Source organism: Pyrgilauda ruficollis, unplaced genomic scaffold, assembly GCF_017590135.1.
Source record: "Pyrgilauda ruficollis isolate IOZ18807 unplaced genomic scaffold, ASM1759013v1 scaffold32, whole genome shotgun sequence".
NCBI lineage: Eukaryota > Metazoa > Chordata > Aves > Passeriformes > Passeridae > Pyrgilauda > Pyrgilauda ruficollis.
Window position 1 is genome coordinate 6,239,732 of NW_024524600.1, and position 21,142 is coordinate 6,260,873.

The 21,142-nt window shown below is 33.2% G+C and overlaps 1 protein-coding gene across 1 annotated transcript in view; it reads right to left on the reverse strand.

The window, feature by feature from the left end:
- Window positions 1–21,142, reverse strand: part of LRRIQ1 (leucine rich repeats and IQ motif containing 1) — a 102,452-nt gene that overhangs the window by 19,474 nt on the left and 61,836 nt on the right. Inside the window, exon 22 of the mRNA XM_041474414.1 lies at window positions 19,451–19,552. Within this exon, the coding sequence (XP_041330348.1) occupies window positions 19,451–19,552 (102 nt within the window). The remainder of the gene's footprint in view (window positions 1–19,450; window positions 19,553–21,142) is intronic.

Consider the following 21,142-nt stretch of genomic DNA (forward strand, 5'->3'; position numbering starts at 1 on the left):
TATCATCATACATAAACTGTATAGGTTAAATCCTTTTAGCACCTTCAAATCAGGGCATTTATGAGACATTTGAAAACTTTTTTCTTTTTTTATTTGGTACAAATATTTGTTTTTTTTCTCTTTGATGTCATTTCAGATAACACTGAGTTATCATCCCTGTTGCTAATTATTCCTTTTGTTTTTCTTTCAAAGATTCTTCTTTCGTCACTGATAGGTGAATATGGCAGCTACTAGAAGGTTTTTAGCAAAAAAAGGAACACTTGAACCAGCAAAGACCACTCAACATCAAGTCCATTTTCTTGCTATGGATGATTTAACTTTCAGTAACTCCAAAGGGATGGCAGGAGTGGGGACGGAGATATCAGAAGTGCCATAGTTTTCATTCATGTTTTGACATTATAAACTGAAGTTATAGGATATTCACAAATTCACCTTTCAAGGGATTTGGTACATTACATGTAATATTTTTAAAATTAAAATTTAAAATTTACTTTGCATAAACTCCAAAATATGCAGGTTTTGCCTCACTGGCTTTTACCTAGCTTTGCTGTGAGCTCATTGCTTTCAAATTTTAGCTCTAAGTTAAAGTATCAAAGCTGCTTATTTCATAGTCAGAAACACAAATGTTTTTTGTTTATTTGTTTTAGTATAGGGAGTCTCTATTCAAACCAAGTCCATTCCTTAGGCTGAATGTATTCAAGGCAAGGTCCTGATCCAGAATATAAAGTCATATATGTCTTGCTAGTCACCCACAGACAAGAATTTAGGCAGAAGAATTTATCCTTAGTTGATGTCAAAGAACTCCCATTTACCACCTTAGAAAGACAGAAAATGAAAATCTTGGATGGATAGTCACTGTATCAATGGAAATGAGGGTGTGAGGGCTGACTGAAAAAGACAAGCAGTGAATTACTTAATAAGTGCCAAATATTAAAAGAGTGATAATTACACTGTTCATCATCTTCCTTTAATAAAGTGGGAACTATTTAATTTTTTTCTAAATTTACAACATTGCCTTCCTGGTTCAGGAGTACAGTTATCCAACCTTTCCATTTTGAAAATGTATTAAGTTCCAAGTCCACTGGTATCCTTATGTCTTCATTCGAAGATGCTGATTTACAACAAGAGTAAGACACTCTTTGCGAATGACCTCCTAAGAGCATTTCATCTGGAGATTAAACCTTCCACATTTGTTCTCCAATGAGGAATAATCTCCCAAGAAAACAGATTTAATTTTTTTCTCATCTGTGTTTACAGAAAGTTGGCCTAGTGCTCCTATCTTTCTAAGGATAAATAGGTCTTGCAATTAAAATGCACTCACGAAATTGTTTTTATCTTTTTCTCTATTAAAAGGGAAATCAATACAGGGGATAAACCAGTATTAGAAGTTAATGTCTGAGTCTGTGTGTCAGCAATGGTTTATAAAAGATGAACATACAATAACCTATAATAAAGCTTGCAAAAAATTGTAACTTGGTAATTTATTTTCCAAAATGATTTTTAATAATTTTCCTTAGTTGCAATTTTAATTTTTGATATAATTATGTTTGAAACACAACAGTTTTTATTTAATAAACTTTTAATTTATTTTTATTTTTTCATGTTGATTATTGAAACATAACTGAAACAAAAATTTCATCAAGGTAAAAGTACAAACAAGAGTTTTCTTCCTTAAAATTATATATGCTATTAGACAGAATATTCTTGCTTGTATTAGTGTCAATGGTGGCTTTTTTTCTCAAATGGGCAGATGATCTTTAATAATTTGTCTATAATGTTGCAGAAAACTGTATTCTATTTTCTTTCATATTGTTGCTTTTTAAAAGTAGTACCTAGCTTTTTAATTGTTACCCCAAAAAAATCTATGTTATGAATTAAAACACTGCATTGTCACTTTTCTATTCCACTTATGAACATCATGTGTTCAAGAATCTGGTGTACCAGTATCATTAACATGCATTTGCTTGGTAGCTTTCTTAAATTAGGGCTATGTGTTTTTTTAAAAACCTGGACCTGATTTTGTAGGAGTATTAACACTCATAGAAGTTCCAAAGAGCTGTAAGCTTTCTGCATCTTTGAAATAGATCAGGCCTATACTCTTTAATTGTTAAATGCAGACTACTCTAAGACTATCAAAGAAAATAGTAATACATCAAAGAAGGCATCAAAACCCAAATTAATTTCAGAAGTATTTAAAGTATCATACCCTCATTAGATTATCGCTCTAAGACTTCAATCTTTTTGACCTTTTTTTTTTTTACATGACACACATGTTAATAATTTAAGATTGGAATTGTCTTACACTTGGCATTAATACAGTAACGATTTTTAGGTGTTGCCAAATAATCATCCACATAGATACTCTGCACTTAGGCCAGATACAATGCAGCAGTCAGGGCCACCTACTGGCAATTTCCTACAAAATCTGAGCATCTAAATAGGGAGAACTTAGAAAAGCCCTGGCATCTGAAATATCTTTGGAACTGTATATTACAGGAAAGTAACAAATTCTTTTCTGGGTCACCAAATCCACATGCAAACCCATAAGAACCTGAACTTTGATATCACGAAAAATGTCACCCTTCATCTGTCAAATCTGTTTCCCGAGTGTGCTGTGAGACAGCACGACTCACATTCAGTTTAAAAAATGGATACTGTTATGTACTTTAAATTAGACTACCTCCAGGTAATCCGTAAAGTGAACTAAAGGAGAAGAGCAAAGAATCTATGAACTGCTTCAGGTTAAGTGCCCTAAATTTTACATGGAGTCAGTTTTTCTCCAAGATATATGGATCTTGTGCCCTCAGCTGTAGCTGTCACTGTTAAGAGGACTGAAACACAGCCAAGGAAATAGCTTGGCATGTGGAAGCTGGAGATTCAAATCTGATCAGGATAAGGGGTACTTGAAACCCCTGTTCCCCTGTGGTAGGACAAGTGTTGTTAGCAAGCCAAGGAAGGAGAATGGTTACACAATGTCTGCATTGAGGGTGAACTCAAGTTCTGTGCCTGGAAAACACAAATCCTGGTTGTTGTAAATGACAGTTATTCCACTCTTCATCAATTCATATGCAAAAGGATGCTAAAGAACCTGATTCAACACAGGAATTTTTTTCCAAATCTATTTGTTGATGATGGGAAGATTAAAGGTCGAACTTTAGTATGTCATGCTCCTTGATAAATATATGGAGAAGCTTGCATTGTATTGAATCTTTCAAATCTTGTGTTTAGAAGGTGATTTAAATAACTTTAAACCTTTCTCCATAGGGAGTATAAAACAAATAAAAGACTAAGAAACTTAAGACTTACAATGTTAAAGAAAGGTTTGGAAATTCTTCAGCATTCTAAGTTTTCCTCCCTTAATAAAAAATCTGTGACCAGAGTTAATTTTCTCAATATGTATTCTGGAACTGGTGTTCTTAATAAAGGAATAAAGTAGCTGAACTTGGGTGTAAAATTATTGTCTATGCTATTAATATATTAAAATTTTCTTCTTTGTCAGTATTGTGGCATAAATTACTGGTTAGATATACATAATATTAGGGCATATGTGTGTAAGTATGTGTATGAATGCACAAAATCTAAAAAAATAAAAATTATTGAGAATTAAAATTATCTACCCTGTGAGGATTTATAATTTCTACTGTTTCCTATACATTCATATAATGTGTGTATCACACATTTATAAATTACCTTGAAATCCCAAATCTAAAATCCAAATTTTTAATCTCATATTTCCATATTACAACAACAGTAACAACAACAACAAAGCCTTTTTTCTGACACAGTTTGTATAATACAAACAGAACAGAAAGTAAGAATGACATGAGTTGCTCCTGCTATTAAGGCAAAAAAGTGAAGTATTTGGAAACAGACAGGAAAACAACAATAATTAAAAAATTACAACCCCCACTGCCCTTCACCCCCAAAAACCACCCATATACTATAATGTAAGAAAAATTATAGGAATTTCTTTTTTTTTTTTTTTTTTCCACAGAGAATTTAAAACATTTGTCAGAAGCATACTTTGTCAGGAGTCTCTAAATACTGCCATCCATGACACAGCAATCACAACAGGCCCCAAATTGCTTTGGAAAAATAATGGTATTTAGAGTGGTCTTTAGCATGCTTACAGGTACTCTGTGACTACATTTATGGTAGCAAGGTACTTATGTGACTTCCAGACAGCTGGCAACATCGTGTGGCAGAAATTGGTACGGAGCTCTTACTGAAACTTATAGCATCCCCAGATGGTGACCTAAAACTCAGATCTGGAATTTTCACATAATGGGGTACATACATTTCCACCTTAAAAACATATTCTTTAGATATACTAGTTACTTTTAGAAGATATTTTTTAATCTGAGTGTCTTTTGACTATATCGACTTCCATCTCTAGGACCAAAATGAATGAAATGAAAATATTTGTAGTAGTGTCTGAGTGAGTTCACAGCTGAATAAAATATGAAATAGAACTGTATCACAATAATACTACCTCATGTTATGACCTACATAATTTTTAATGCTTAAAAATGCTTTATCAAGTACTTTATCAATTATCAATCAATAAGGAATTTTGAACATGGGAGTGCTGATCAATGTATAAGAGAATGTCTTTCAAAAAATTATAAGAGCAGCTACTGAAAGGAGAAAAAAAGTAAAAATAGGGCTTTTTCCTAAAACTTTAGCCCTTTTTCTCTTTTTACCAGGTATTTTGCATTTTTTTCAAACTACAAATAAGGCCGACTATATTACTATTTGATCTACAGACCTCCTTTTCTTCTCTAATGTCTTCCCCAATAAGCTAATGCTATTTCAGCAGTTATCATGTTTCAGACTGTGCTTTGTGTTCTCTCTTTGATGTCTTATTATTAGATTATGCAAATCTGAATCTTTTAGTTGAGATTCCTACATCACTGAAAAAGTACAAATTTCAGTTTCTGAATTCAAGGAAAACAGGATTTCATGTACCTTCCTGTTATTTTCTGTTTTGCTACTTCTGCCCCTGCAGAATACACCACTACTATTCATCTGTCCCCAGCTTACTGTTTAAACTCAACACTTTCTTTTTCCCACATTGAGGCAAATCTAAGTCTTGTTTTGTCCTCAATGGCCTGCTTTTAAAACACACCATTTAAAGTTATTTCTCTCTCTATTTATACTCCAGTAATATCAAAGAATTTCTTCCGGGACCTCCAGATTAACTTATTTTATTGCAACCCTCTGATCATACAAATACATTTCAAACAACCACTCTATACTAAAATGCTCACTTCTTCTACTCTTCTTGTAACAGGGTACATTTCCACTTGAATTGCTTCATAAGGCTCATTAGCCTAGCACTGACACCAAGACATCATTAAACGCTGTTCCTTCCAATTTGACCAACTCTTGCAGCTTTTATGGGTTGTTATCACTTCCTGTACTACATTTACATTAAATACAATTTCTTATTTATCTTTTATCATTTTCTTCTTTACAAACAGCAGTTTCATGTTGTGATATTTCCTAAGACCTATGACACTTTTCTGCATTGATGTATAAACTTAAAAAAACTATTTCACCTGGTATGTACAGGAAGCTGCCTTACAAGCAACTGTTCATTTAAATTTTTTTTCCTAATTTATGACTGTTTGAATATGGAATTGCTTTATGTTTGAAAAACTAAGCTGGTTCTTAAAAAAACCCCAAAAACATCCCTGCCAAAACCAAAAATGAAGAAACTACAGAGGTGATATGCCATCCACATGCAGAGTAAGAGAAGAGTTCCTGATGTAAACTACTACCTGCAATCAGCATGCTTCAGGATCCAGTCAGGCATTTACAAATTCAAAAAGAACATGAAAGACTTTACAGTGCTATAGCATACTTGCACACTATTCTTTTGTGTAGTCTTCTATGAACACAGTGTTATGTAGCCTATAGAGTACCCGCTTCAGCCACTCTGCACAGGCAAATTTCATCAACAGCACCGCTGAGAAGTGAGTCTGGAGCACAGCCAAGAGTTACCAAGAGTTCTTTGGATAGTCAAGGCTCTTGAAGAACCGAACAAATCAAGAGAAGTAAAAAATATTTTGAAATAGCATGTTCAGCATTTCAGTGCTTAGTTATCCATCAGTAAATGTAAGGTATAAATAAGATGGAGGTAGATTAAGCCTATTTAGTTTATCCTTAGTGCCTACACTCTCACAAAGTTTCTTGTCTGAAATTTTAAATCTGTCTAGTATACACCCTATCTCTAGTTTTTTTCATAAACTTTGGGAATTAATAAACCCCTGAATGATGGATGTTCTCTACTGAATAGAGGATTTTTTACTGTTGAGGAGAAAACTAAGAGATGCATAACATAAAATCCCCTTTTTACAGAATATTTTGATAGATTTTATTTCTATCCATTACCACTTAAAATTAAATGACAGAAGCAATCAAGAACTTCAACACAAGTGTTTCATTGCTCAGTGATGAAATGGTATTTCCAAGCAAGAAGAGATATCACTTTATATGTAGTCCAAACCAGAGGAATATCTTTCTCTAAATTCAATAAACCAAGTAAAATTATTTAAGACATAAGATCTTCCAAAGGAATTCTCAAAATAACAAGTACAAAGGAACATTTTGTAAGAGTGCAGGAGGTCTAACTACTATGTTGTTCACTATAAAGAGGGCAAAACCTACACAATACAATCAATTTTATTGAGTGTGACAACCATTAGGGTAGGTTTTGTTTGTAGTGAAGATATTAAAAGTACAAGAAAGGAACTGAAAAATTCAAACCCAACAAAACTTTTGTTCAAAATAAAAACTGGAGGCTTCTATGTGGCAAGAAGTTACATATGCCAAGTATTAAATGGAACAAAAAAACTGTCATTACTCTGGAGCAGCATGAATTTAGTCAGTAAAGGTGACTTAAATCACATTAATAATTGTTTCATAGATTCTATGAATAATTAAAACACTTAATTTTGTGTCACAGCTTTAGAATTTTCATTTTTAAAAAGTCTTTATTATATTTACTCTTGAGAATACACATTTTTCCTAGAAAGTTATCTGAATAATAGAAGAACTTGTTTTCAGAACTCATGCTCGTCAACACATATGATGTGCCAAAGTATCGTGCATGATTGGTACTTATTGCAGAGTAACACTGAAAGTGAAATAATGAAATTATTGTACTAATGTCAATATGCAGTTTAGTTATGAATGTCTCTGAATTGATTATCCAATCTATCTATATCTTATACTTAATATATATACGATGGATCAAAATATTATATATTTTTCTATTTAAAAGGGTTTTTTTTTGTTTGAGCAGAACTATTTCAGGTTCAATTTCTGATGCTGACTTGAAATACGTATTGGTATTTGATGAACATAGTGTGACAACAATTCACAGCTCTGTCAGCACAGTAATGTGCAACAGCAGAACTACTCTCCATTGTCAAATACACACACAAGTCTACACCGAGTGCAAGGCTGCTGTTTAGTTTACTTCATAGCAAAACCAAGAGGTAACACTAAAGATCAGGCCTATCATTATGCCAAACATTGTATAAACAAGACTTGATTTAATGTTCATTAAATTAAATGGAAAAAAAGTCTCAGAGTATTTTCTTTTTCTTAAGACTCTACATCTAAAATTAGTTAATCCCCAATTGTGTGTAATTCATCTATATTGATATCCAGCTTAAAAACAACCATAAACATTAAACTTATGAGTGTCTATAAATAAATACAGACATAAAAGTACTAATTCTTCTTATTGAGTTATATTTAATTGGTTGATACATTATGGAAGACAATAAACAATATGAAATTCCAGTGTCTTGTAGATCTATGAATAAAACCCCAACCCTTCCATTTGTAAAGAAGGTCAGGCAAAAAAAGCACAAGTAAACCACAATTGCTTATGAGTTCCCTCAGGTTAATTCTCAATACATATGTCTCAAAGAGCTTAGTATTTGCATAGGTTTCTTCATTAATTAAACTGTGATTTTCAGCTGGCAAATGCATGAAAACAAACAAGAAATGAAACACTGTATATAATTATAGAGAAATCAACACATATCCCCAGGGATGGAACTGACTTATATTGATTTTGGATCAGTTATAGTTACAATGGCACAGGTTTTCTCTATCCCTGCAGAAAAGGTTTGAATGATTTACCTACTGAATGAACAAATCAGTTGAAAAAGGAATAAATTAGATCTGCCTCCTCCTGTTCTTTTACAGAATTTTGTTTATAACTTTATTCAAATTCTTTTTTAGTGGGAAGATGAACACAAACCCCCCAGTTCTATTTGTGAACATAATTTAACTGTCCCTAATCTTGAGTTTAAACTGTTTATGCTTATTGTAGGTGTGTTTAAATTAGTTTCTTTTTACTAAACTTTTCATCTAAACTTGCTACCAAACTCTCCTACTCACTGTCTTTACATATGTATTTCTATATACATATATAGAAAATTTGTTTGAAAAGGAGGGAGCAACCTAAATATCATGATGATTCCAAATAGGTGAAGTTGCCTCATATGCATTCTGTTTATATTTGCAATAGCTTTTAAGACAGCCATAACTAATTAATTTTAAAGTGTAATTTGTTTTATGAGTTGTCTACCAACAGGTTAAAACAGTTGTTCACTTGTAACTTTGCTTGTTTGCAGCTGATGATCTAATCTCCTGCCAATAGCACAGGAATTTACAGAGCATTAAGGTCTGATCCAGAGAGGAGTGAAATCCCATAAATTTCAATTAGGTAGGCAAACTCTCACTTAAGATTAAGGAAATTCAGTAGCCAATCTTAAAATATTTACTCCAGAAGAAGGAAACAGATGATTATATTATGACTTTTAAAACCTTAGAGACTAAATTGAGTTATTAAAATTACATAATCTTACATGAGAATTTGTGTACCAAAAAAAAAGAACCCCCCCCCCAAAAAAAAAAAAACAAACTGGCCAAACCGAGATTTTATTTGATTTTACTTCACTGTAAACAGTCACTGTCACAAAGAAGAAGGAACAGAATTTCATTGTCAAGTTTGAGTGGAAGAAGAAAATACCCACTTTCTGCCTTATGTAGAACTTGTTTTATAAGAAAGATCCTAATAGTTTTCACACAAAATAAACAATTTTAATAAAAATTAATCTGATTGAAAAGGTTAACAGAATTCTTTAAAGCACTTGAAGAAATAAAGAAGTATTTAATGGTAATATTTACAGAAAAAATTTAATGTAACTACAAAAGTAAGCCCAAAGCATTGTTTTGTTCAGCAAGATTTTTCTGCTCTTCTGAAATAATAATTTTTTTAGAAGCACTAAGTTACGGGTACTGATACAGAGGCTAGAAAAATGGGTACAGATCTGCAATGAGAATACAGAAAATGCATGTAAGTAAATACAGAAACGTGTCTTTTACTTGTACCACAGTTCTTGAACCTTTCTTTCAATCTTTAAACTTCTTCATATTCTGGTTCAGTGAATGCACCAAGGGGCACTAAAATTGGAGAAATATCTGAATAGCATCATCACCCTCAAGGCATCCAGGTCTCAGAACAGACTCTTCTTCAGCATTCTGGCTAGAAGAGGAGGAAAACAGGAGAAAAGAATGCAATGATATAGCAAAATTGTCACTAAACCCAAGATAACTTATTTTCAATGGTATTTAAAAATGTCTTAATTCTACTCACCTTCTCCTGGATTCCAAACAGATTCTTCAGCTTTCACCTGACTGGTCCTGGGTCACTACACCTTACAGTGCTCTGAGTGCTCAGCAGTACTGCCTTGTTGTGTGACTGTACTAATTATACAATGAGAAAAAGGGATTTGCCCCTAATATTTCTATATTGAACAAACATATTGTATGGGAAGTCATAAAAATATACAACACTCTCATAGGAGAAATAAAATTTGGAAGAAAGAAATTAGTATGATGCATGGATAACACACATGCTTAGTAATTTAGTGAAAGTGGTAACTTATCTGTACAAAGGTATAAAACCCAAAAATCCCAAGCAGCCATACATGTGAAAGAAACAACTTCTAAAATTTATTCCAAGAAAGACTTTATAAATATTTGCATTTGCAATAAATGAAAGACGTTTGAAAGAGAATTCTGAATACAGTGCACACAACTCACATGCTATGATGACAGCCTATGCAGAGTTTTAGCATATGTAGACCAGACTACAAGTAGAGTCTGACAAAACCTAAGAAGGCAGACCTGGCTAAGAGTCAGGAGTCACGCTTATTAAATTGAACTCTCAGGGGTATCATGCAATCAGAGGTCACAATCGAGGCAACAGAAGCAATGTCACGATATCAGAGAAAGGGCCAATTCAGACCTGCTCCCCGACAGGCAGTGAGGTCACGGCTTGCGGCAAATAACTGTATTAAAAGGGAATATTCTCTGCACACTTTTAGAACTGTCATCTGAACAAACAAAGCCAGGTCATTGGTAGGTTAAATCAGAACTTTCTGGCTTACTGGCACATAGCTTCCTTTCTTTTTGCATTCACTGCTAATTTCTCAATTACAAAATGTACATCAGGTACTAAAGCAAATACTCAGTAAATTTAACTTAAAAATACACAGTAGAGTTTAAATTCCTCCTTTTTAAAAGTCACATTCTATCTTTCACAAGAGATACCACTGGTCTCTTCATAAAGTGAAAAGTGCTGAGCTTGCTTCTTATCAGAATATAAAAAGCATACATGTGTTTTAGAGAAATGTCTTTGCACAGTCAGGGTCTCAGTAAGCCTGGTGCTCAATGTGCAATTAGAAACCATTAAAAACCACGGTTATCCATAACGTATTTCTTTAATGATGACTAGGAAAATGAAGTTCTTTTCTCTGGGTACTTGGATTTCTTTATCTCGTTGTCTGGACTGGGTTATCTACAACATTCTATAAATGTGCTAATTTATGAAGTTACAATGCTGGATTGAGAACCTGACAATAAACCTGAAAAGAGAGAACAATTCTAGAATGTCATGTAAACAAAATTGTATTAAAAAATACTGTCTTGAAAAGCAGCCTTTCTTATCAATATGAGAAAAAAAATAACTGCAAAATTCAGTTTTTCTACCTTTTTTATACATACAAGCCAGATAAAATATCTGCAGTGCATACATCAAACTAGCACAAACCTGTGAATTTCCAGAAATTGATAACATTTTGAATTGCAAAGTTATGAAGTAGGAAAATTTACCTTACAGAAATAACACACCATAGAAGTTACATAGGCATCACTGCATGATTGCACATTTTCATTAAAATACTTGAGTTACTTGGAATTCCTTGTAAAATTAGATAGATCCACTGCACATTCAATTCTGGATTATATGAAATCTATAAAATCTATAGAACTTTGATCTAAGAGTTAGTATCGAACAGCATAAAATTTTAAATTCCTCTATTTCAATTTTAAATTCCTCTATTTCAATTTTAAAGTGTTGTTTTGATATTTTGCTTGAAAATGTATCTAAACAACAACATTATTAGTTATAAAAACAGAAAGATAATTCAATGTGTGTTTAATATTAAACTTGTGAAAATGGCCTCTTTGGAATGCTGTAGATTTCTGACCTCATTAATAATACTAATTCTACACAACACCATACTTCCTATTATAGAATAGGAAAAAAAGAAATTTCTTTAAAGCAAACTTTGATAAATTATATTTTTCAAATTAATTAAAAGATCTGGTGTGAAGGCTTTCCTTTACTTCACCTCTGAAAGTGCTTAGAATAATGCAATTATTAAAATCTACAGCTACAGGAAACATTGCTTTAATTGGGATTTAAAATGTGCCATAGATTCCAATTGAGCAAGATTTATGTCTATAAAATATTTCTAAGGCTACATTATATGCCTTATTCATATCATCATACCAAACGGAAATTTTTTTGCAAGAGGAACATTTGTGCAATGTAACATTCGTGACACTTTTACAGACACAGAATCCGTGGCCTGTGTTTAAAAACCATTTGCATAGTAATATGATTTTAGTGTTTGAAACACTCATTTTGGAAAGCACTTTGAATATATCTGAATATGCACTTTTAATGACCTCTTTATTAGCAATTGTTTTTTTGAAGTGTAAAAAAATGTATTGGGTACTGTCCAGTGAAAGCAAAGCAAATAAACAAACCACCCCAATACTGACTGCAGTCCCCAGGCATCCAAACACGACAGCAACAAATTCAATAATTACTTTTAACAGGACATGCTAAATACAAGTTTTGTAGCACTTGATTTTAAAGGAAATTAAGCAAACCTATTCTCCCTTACCCCCTCCAACCAAATCCATTTGGATTTAACTTGTTGCTAAAATTATCTGTCTTTTGCACTCTAAGACCTGGGTCATGACCTTACTTAGGGACAGGAAATAGTTATCAGGTCACCGAATGGTCAAATGAAAAAGGATTTGAAATGCTTCGGTACTCAGGGATCTATTCATCTAAAACGATTGCCTTATGCAGTACTAAAAGCTGTGGATCTGAATGTGGAATCAACTTGTTTACATTTACACTGGCTGAGATGCAGATGTCACACTACAAAAATTTTGGACATAAAATATCAAGAAGAGGAGAAAAAAGAAAGGCAAAATTGAAAGAGATGCAAACAAAACTATCTGGACTATTATATCATCTTATTCAACAATGAGAAAAAGTAGTTCTCAACCTCTGATGACATTTTGGATGAAATCTCTCTCCTACTGAAGTAATCACTGGGTAGCAAAGAACAGTAAGATTTTTTTGTGTGTGTGCATTTCCTTTTAGGCTGATAAAACCAGGTAAATTAATATGTTATGAAAGCACAGGTAACCACCTATACATTGTACAAAATCTTAGATTTGGAAGTTTATTGGAACAAACAAACACACTCTCTAGGTTAGAGACCACATTCATAACTGATACACTAATAAAATCCTTATGCTACCCCAAATTACAACAGTCTGCAAAATAGCAAAGTCAGGGACAAAGAAAAAGTACACAAGCAGGTGAAATATGTGGTCAGAAACCTTGAATATACAAATACAGGAACCCTGAAGACTAGAACCACAATAAGAATTAGCTGGTATATATCGATGGCAAGTACCTCCTGTCCAGGAACTTCAGACAAATAGGAGTGATTTTTGGTGGTTTTTTGGGATTTTTTTTTGTAATTGAAAGTGAAAAGCAAGAATATTAATAAAAATTTCATATGTCTAGATCATTAATAAATACTCAGACACTGAGGTGCACTGCATAAACCCACATAAATTACGTTTTACATATTTATTTTTAAACATAATTTCAGGATTGCTTCATTCCATGAATACTGAAAAAATCCTACACTATCATTGACAGACAGGAGGCTAGAAAATTAGGCACAGATTTTATTTTTCAGTTTTATTTTATAATAAGAAACTGGACCAGTAGAACTATGTAACCGAAGCTTGAGTGCGTGCACTGTAAGGCCCCTGCAGTCCTTTACAAGTTTTCAGCGTACCGCTGTTGTGAACTGGGTTTGCACTCTGCCAGCAGAGCAGCTCTGACCCATGGAGAGCACTCCTTCAGATCAACACTGCCTCAGGCTTTACTGCTTTCTCCAAGAAGTCTTACATTTCAGGCATCAAGTTGAATTTCTTCTGGAGATGATTAACCCAAACCCATGACAGATTTTTTCCAAGATATCCAACTCCTTATGTTTATTTTATCCTGGCTCTTTTTGGATGTACTGGACACAAGTAACCTACTCATTTTACATGTTGAAGGGCTGGTGGAGAGCCATTAATTCCTTAAAATGAGAAAATATTTCAATGCAAGAGTTCTGTTGTGTGAGCTCAAACTAAATAATAAGAAACAAAGCCATAGAATTATGATTTCAAAAGATACAACCCCTTTTGCACTGCAAGTTTCTGTAACACATTTTCATTACATTTCAGGACACATCTTACATTCTCTGAAAAATGAATTATTTTGTCATTTTTGTCAGTGCTGTACGGATTAGAAACTGCTTCCCTAATGTGGCATGCAAATTTAGAGCCTGGGAGATATGCAACAGTTACAGTTTACTGTAAACATGGCAATTCAACTAATAGAATTGCAGCAAGCCCAGATTTCAAATGTGGTTATTAATCCTTTTGAGACAACCGATCAATAAAAGACAACTTGCTTTAGAAATGAATGTTTACAAACATGGCGATTCCTGGGAATTGATGCCGTTAATATTTCTCCATTAAAAAGAGCTGATTTCTAAAAGATGAAAACAACTAACAGAAATTTTCACAATGTCTTTTTACATGCTCTTAAATAACAAACAACAGAACATTTAAAGCCCATATAAAGATGGATACTAACATTGCAGCCTCAGTACCCTCTCTTAACTGTCATGTAGATGTGATTTGTCAAGCATCAGTGACTTGAATCAATGCAAATTCTATTAAATGTCACACATAGTTTTAAAAAAAAGGTATTCATATTTTATAATACAGAAAACCTAAGAAACTATGTTGAACAAGTGCAACAATATTTTAATGAACTCACAGAATTAACTAATAGCCAACGTTAAATTCCAACTTCCCAAAGTCTCACATTTGCACTTTCAATTATCACTAGTAATAATAATCTATTAAGAATGTTTTGCAATAATTTTCACTTGAGACTATAAGGAGTTTCATAATTAGAAACTATTATAAAGCTGGAAAACAGATGACTAAGTGGATTCCTTGATATTTATCTTCAAATCGTATGACATAATCACAAGCTCACTTTACTTCTTATTCTTGAAAAACATATGTTATTTCTACTGACAATTTCAACAGAAATAAATAAATATTGTCATGATTAAAAGTCACCTAAGAAAGCATAATCTATTCATTATCAAATTTGTATTGGTGAAATCAATTTTAACACTATACCCATTACATTTTCCTTGGTCACCATGAGCATAAAATGACAGGAAATACAGCACTGCCAAGTAGAACTACAGCTTCCCAAACTACAGCAAACGTATCTTGTCAACACAGCCCGGTGCATTTTTAATATAGTTAAAGCTCCAGGCATAAATCATTGTTCACGTTTTTGGGTGAAGTCGCATTGCACTGTTTTCACTTTGAAGTGTATGGTATAGATGTGTCACTGATGGTTATGGATATGACTAAAAATAAATATAGTACATATGCCAATAAATCACTTAACCTACAAAATTAAATAGAGCACAATCTATGAAATTAAATAGAGCACAACCTGTGAAATAAAGTAAATCATATCCAAGCAATACTTGGATAGTTTGAATGGATTTTCATCTCATCTCCTGCATTCTTCCAACTTGCTCTACAGATTGGAATTCAGCTTCCCATTCCACTGAACAAAAATTATTTGGATAACCTACCAAAACCATTGAGGAAACTGGATTAAAGAGGACCCAAAAAGACACACTGTTTGCAAAGATTGTAGCAAAAAAATGTGTTTGGCCTTAGGGCTCATTCTTCAGTTCTCAGCTGCTGTACTGGGACTAAGTATTCACACTGTTGGCTAGAAAAGTGTCCTTCCTCTATGTATCTGAAATTACAGATCCTGTAATTACGGACCCACAGATGGCAGAGATGCTCTGTTACACACTCAGCCAGGACTAATTGGAACTTCCCAAGAGGAGTCAAGGATAGATTTTTCCTTCAGTTCCTGATGTACTTTACCCAAAACAGTCAAGACTATTTCACATTAAATTAACAACTGAAATAGCCTCCAGACAAAAAGTGGACAAGTAGTCATAAAGCTTACTAAAAAATATGCTTTGATGCAAAATAGGACATTATGACAATTATCTTTGTGCCCATAAAGTTTCCAAAATCTGGAGATCTTTGAAATGTCACCATCTAGAAACCACAAAAATATCTCCAAGAACATTCACTGAACAAGAATATTCATTAAAGAAGGTATATTTTGTATGTCAGCTACCTGACACTAAATGAAACTCAACAACCATGAGGGAAGCATAACCTTATCTCACCAAAGAGAGCAGTGTAATATACACAGTCCCAGGAAACGTCCAGCAAATCATCAGGAGTACATCAAGTCAGGCTTTCATCTGTCTTCAGGTTTTTGATGAGGGTATAATTTGTTATGAGAAACAGTAAATACATATTTATACTTGCATATTCTATGGCTCGCTTTACAACCCGCTCAAGTTAACGTCACAAAAAAGATTCAAATATATTTTTATTTAATTAATAGTTTTAATGTATCTATAATACAATGACCACGTGCATTAAATTCATTTTAAAGAAACTGAAACTGCATCTGACAGAAAGTGTTAGGATTACAAATGCATGTTGATACTAGTAATTACACCAGAGGGTAATTGTTCATAATTTACTTTCCTTTCAAAATATACAAATAAAAAGTCACAAGTGCTACATTTATTGAATTACTATACCTACTTTTACTCCTGGTATATGCTTATATATTTGTGTGAGTACAGACACGTGTACTGTATGTAAACACATTGACGCATACAGACACAGATATATTGACACATATATTGACACATACAGTAATGCATTGAATTGCCTTCCCATGGTTTCTGCCTTCACATGCTGCTTGTATTTTTAAATGGTAAGCTCTTCTCTGTGAGAATAATAGCTCCTCATGCCATTGGCATGGTGTTTGTATTCCAAAGGGGTTTATTTCTGACTAAATTCTGTGTGCTGCTGTGATTCAAATGTGAAGTAACGGTCCCTGGTGGGGATTTGTCTAACATCAGTGAGCAAAGCATGATGACTCATCCAAAATGTAATAAAAATTTAGGAATAAATTTTGAATATTTATGAATAAATAACTCCAATTTTGAAAATGCATTTTCCAACAACATGTATGTCAACTTAGAGATGTGCGCATTATCCTATGGGATAAAGTTATGCACAAGTTTTCAAAATTTGTTAATACCATATTGCATATCAGTTTACCAAAACTTTTGTAGCAGAAAAATAAGAAGGAAAATTATGACAGAACAATAACCTCAGGAAAACAAGATCATCAGATATTAACCTCATTTCTTTTCACTATTTTAATATCTCTCATGCTTTAATTAGTTTTTGTCTTCTTTGTAGTCTTACACACAAAACCACAATGAAGACAAAAGACATTCATCAGACATTCATTTTAACTAAATTTCTTAAATATTCATTACCATGATGTGTTCCAGTTTGAAAATCTAAAACTGTTCTAATTGTTTCACTTCCTAGGGCATCCCCTTTCAAAAGTAGTGATTCTGTTATTTAACAGATAACACGTGTGTACTTGCTGTTTTGCTGTTGATGTTGACTTCTCCCCTCCATTTCCCAATTTAAAGAACTAGAGAAGGAATATATAGAATGTGCTTTTTAAAAATTTTATTTAATTGTTTATGAAGAAGATGGTTTGGAGTTCAAATTTTCTACCCAAGGACTCACTACGAGTCTGTGAAAGTAAAAGATCTTGAATGGAGAAAGTTTATTTCCACCACACAAAGGACAGGTCTGGGTTCTATTGAATTAAAATACAATGACCACAAGATTTGTGGATACAGAGCGAAAACATTCCACCTTTTTGTTACAGAAAGAACTCCAATGACTGAACAGACCCAAAGAGATCTATTGCAGGGAAAAGAGGAAGAAGCGCTTAAAAGGTAAGAGGGGAAATGGGAAACAAGAGAAGACATCTCTGATAACACAAGTCTGTGAAGTTACTATGCAGGTGCGAAGTGTTGCTAATTCTATATTTAGAAACTCCTAGTTCTGCCTGATGATACCTCACGTACATATAAATAAATGCTCTGTGTTGCACTCTCTAATACACAAACTGGAATTTTCTGGACATAGTTTCTGAAGTAGCAATGCCTCTGGTAGAAGAACAAATTTCTATTCTGCTTAAGCAGAAAAGTATTGCTTGTCCTCTTGAAGGCTTAGCAGACTGGATGGGAGCAGCCACGAGTGGTGAAAAAAGGTTTCTGTTTATTAGCGTGCCAGAGGAATAAAATGGTCCTTGACATGAAAGACAATTATGAGCACCACCACTATGCTTGCCTTTTGATATTCAATCTGCCTTGGTACCTTCTCTCCATAAATTCAAAAAAGGAACTTCAGTAATATTTAGAATGCGTACATCAGCTTTTCAAAACAGAGGGAAAAAAGTTTTCAGGCAGGAGCGAATAAACTGGTGGCAGGAAAGCTAGCCTAAACCTACACTGACTTTAGGGTACTGAACTTGTATTCAGGCTTATCTCTGACATGGTTTTAAGCATTCCTACAGTTGTTTTTATTGGACATTCACTTTTTCACAGGCAGCCCGCCTGTCTTGTTTCTTCAGCACATGATGCATTCTGATGTATATAAGCATATGCCACAGAAACATATATGAGATACTGGGAAATGCTCAGTCAGGTGCAGTGCACACACACTTTCAAGGTAAATTCATGCTTGGATCCAAGGCAAATAATAGTGCAAAAATATTTCCTCTTCAGAATTCACCAAGAATTGTTTCCAAACAAATCTGAGCATGGACTCATGAATGTGAGGCAAATCTAGGCTTCCATACAGCTAAGTTAATTGACTGAAGTGCAATTCATGTAGACTCAGATTTATTTCACACCTGTCTCAGACATGTTCTAATTTTTATCCTCATACAGTGAATGCTAATACAGAATAATCTGTAATTTTACTTTGTGAAACTGGGAATAGATCACATAGCATATGACTACATCTTTGAAAAAGATAGAAAGATAGAGGTGAGAACTTTCTGAGTACATTATTGAGTTACAAAAAGAATCAAAACAATATAAAAACATCTCTGGAGATGATTGTCTTCCTATAACAAGGGCATTTCAAATAGACTTGGCCTTATTTTAATTATACAGATACCAAGGAGTGTTTTAACATGAATTTCAACAGTAAAAGAGTGACATCAGTATTTAAATATTTGTAAAATATTTATGAAAAATAATTTAATATTTACATGCAGAATGTTCTTTCCTTGCCTTCTGTCAAATGGTGAATTCCTGGGGAATATTTATTAAAGTACTTTCCAAAAAACATGTTAAGGATTTTTAGGAGTCAATGTCTAGCTTTGGAAAAGGTAGCAATTTAATGAAGAATTTGAAGTGATATTTCATTTATGAAGTTTTATTCTAGTACTTTGTATTTTATATCTCTCTGACATGCTTTGACATCTTCATGATGAAGACTTAATAATAAAACAATAAATAAATAAGTTAGGCTCCATCTCCCTATGAATTAAGCTCTAGGAGCACCTCTTGCTCTCTGCAATGAATTCAAATTGAAATGTTTCACTGCCGTGACTTGAGGATCAGATGAGTTCCTTAAACTTCTGCCTTTTTCTATTTGCGCATATTGTTTTATATTTTGAGTAAGCCTGTTTAAAAGACATTGCAAAATACATATGCTTATATGCATAAAATGAAATACTTGTTCATACCTTCAAAGTATCCAGCATTTATAGGCTGTGTCTTCCCTGGTGGTTTCACAGAGAGATGTTTATTTTCATTGTTTTTGAACAACGCCAGGCGCACAGCTGGGTCTAGATGACAAGAACAAGTTAAAATCAAAGGTCAGACCTGGCTCATTCATTCCTTCAAGCAGTTTTTCACCTTTTAGCCACTTAATAAATGAAAATACCTTTAAAAGTAGGTTTTATATTCACAAAGGATTACACATTCTAAAATAAAGCCATATAAATGCACATGCAACTGAGAATCAAAGTAATTGTTTGCAATTCTAACACTGTTGATCTTTCAGCTCACTCATCTACAAATTAAAAATAAACTCTGAAGCATGCATTTGCAGATAATATTTTTTAAAAATCTGGATTTTAAGCTTGAAATTAAAGCAGAAATATTAAAAGGGCACATATCAAGCAGTGTTTCTAAAAGCTTTGGGTCAGAATTATTCAGCAGTCTAAATTAAGATATTTACACCTAAAATATGTTAACAGGGGGCAGCTTATTTTTTGAGGCTATGCTTTTAGATAATAACCTAGTCTTCCTCCATCTTCCATCCTAATTGAAATTAAAAAAATTGAAATTAAAAAATACCCCAGAAGTCTACATGCCGAAGTATGAAATCTTGCTTGTTTCTTAACTGTTACTTTTAAAAGTTTGCAAAGAGGTAAAGATGAGCATATAATTGTATATAAATCTATATAAAATATGTTCCTAGACTGGCAAAAAAAAAAAAAAGAGTTGAATTAACAAAAGCTACATTTATGCAAAAACTCCACAAGTCAGGAGAAGTGATTTTCACACATTATTTACAATGTGAAGGAAGAATTTTTTACTTGGCACAGGAAGAAAGTCAGAGTTTAAGGGAAACAGTGCATTAGAAGGAATGTGAAAATTGAGGGCACAATGCAGAATAAACCAGCGATAATACCAAAAAAAATAAAAATAGGGACTAAAAAGAATGTAGAAACAAAAGCAGATACACAATGATGAGCAAAGTATAGAAAGTTACATAAGTATGCCATGAAGCAAGGTAATATTATTAACAGAATGCCAAAGAAAAGATAAAAGAAATATGTTTAAGAGAACACAGTAGCCCAAACAGATATATCCACTCTCAGGAATATATGAAAAACAATAAGGCAGAAGAAGTTTGTCTACAAAGACAGCTAAAAACTGCCCAAAAAGGGTAGAAATTAGTAACAAGGAGAAAAAAAAAAGCAATGGAACTTCATCAAGAAAGTTGAAATGGCAAGGGAAGGATCTAAATTTTCTCAAAGAATGTGCGTGCAGCAAAAGTGAATATACGAGACACTGCCAGAACAGACAGAGCAGGAAAACAGGCTATGGAAAGACTCAAGAGCATTCAGCCACAATACATTGAAATTACTAGTTACATCTGGTGCTTCATTTTGAGTCTGTTACATTATCTCATTAGTGTTTAGTGAGAGAGTTTATAAGACCATGACAATACTGCAGCAAAGTAAATATCTTTCTTATTTATTGTTTTCTTATTTCTGAATGACCAGAATATCCTGTTAAGATGGTGGGCAACTTATGAATTTTAACAACAATTTGTAAATTTGGTTTTGACTAGCCCTCTACAGCTGTAGTAGACACTTCAATTACAAACTAATGGTACATAAAGGGATCCTAAGAGCTTCTTCCCA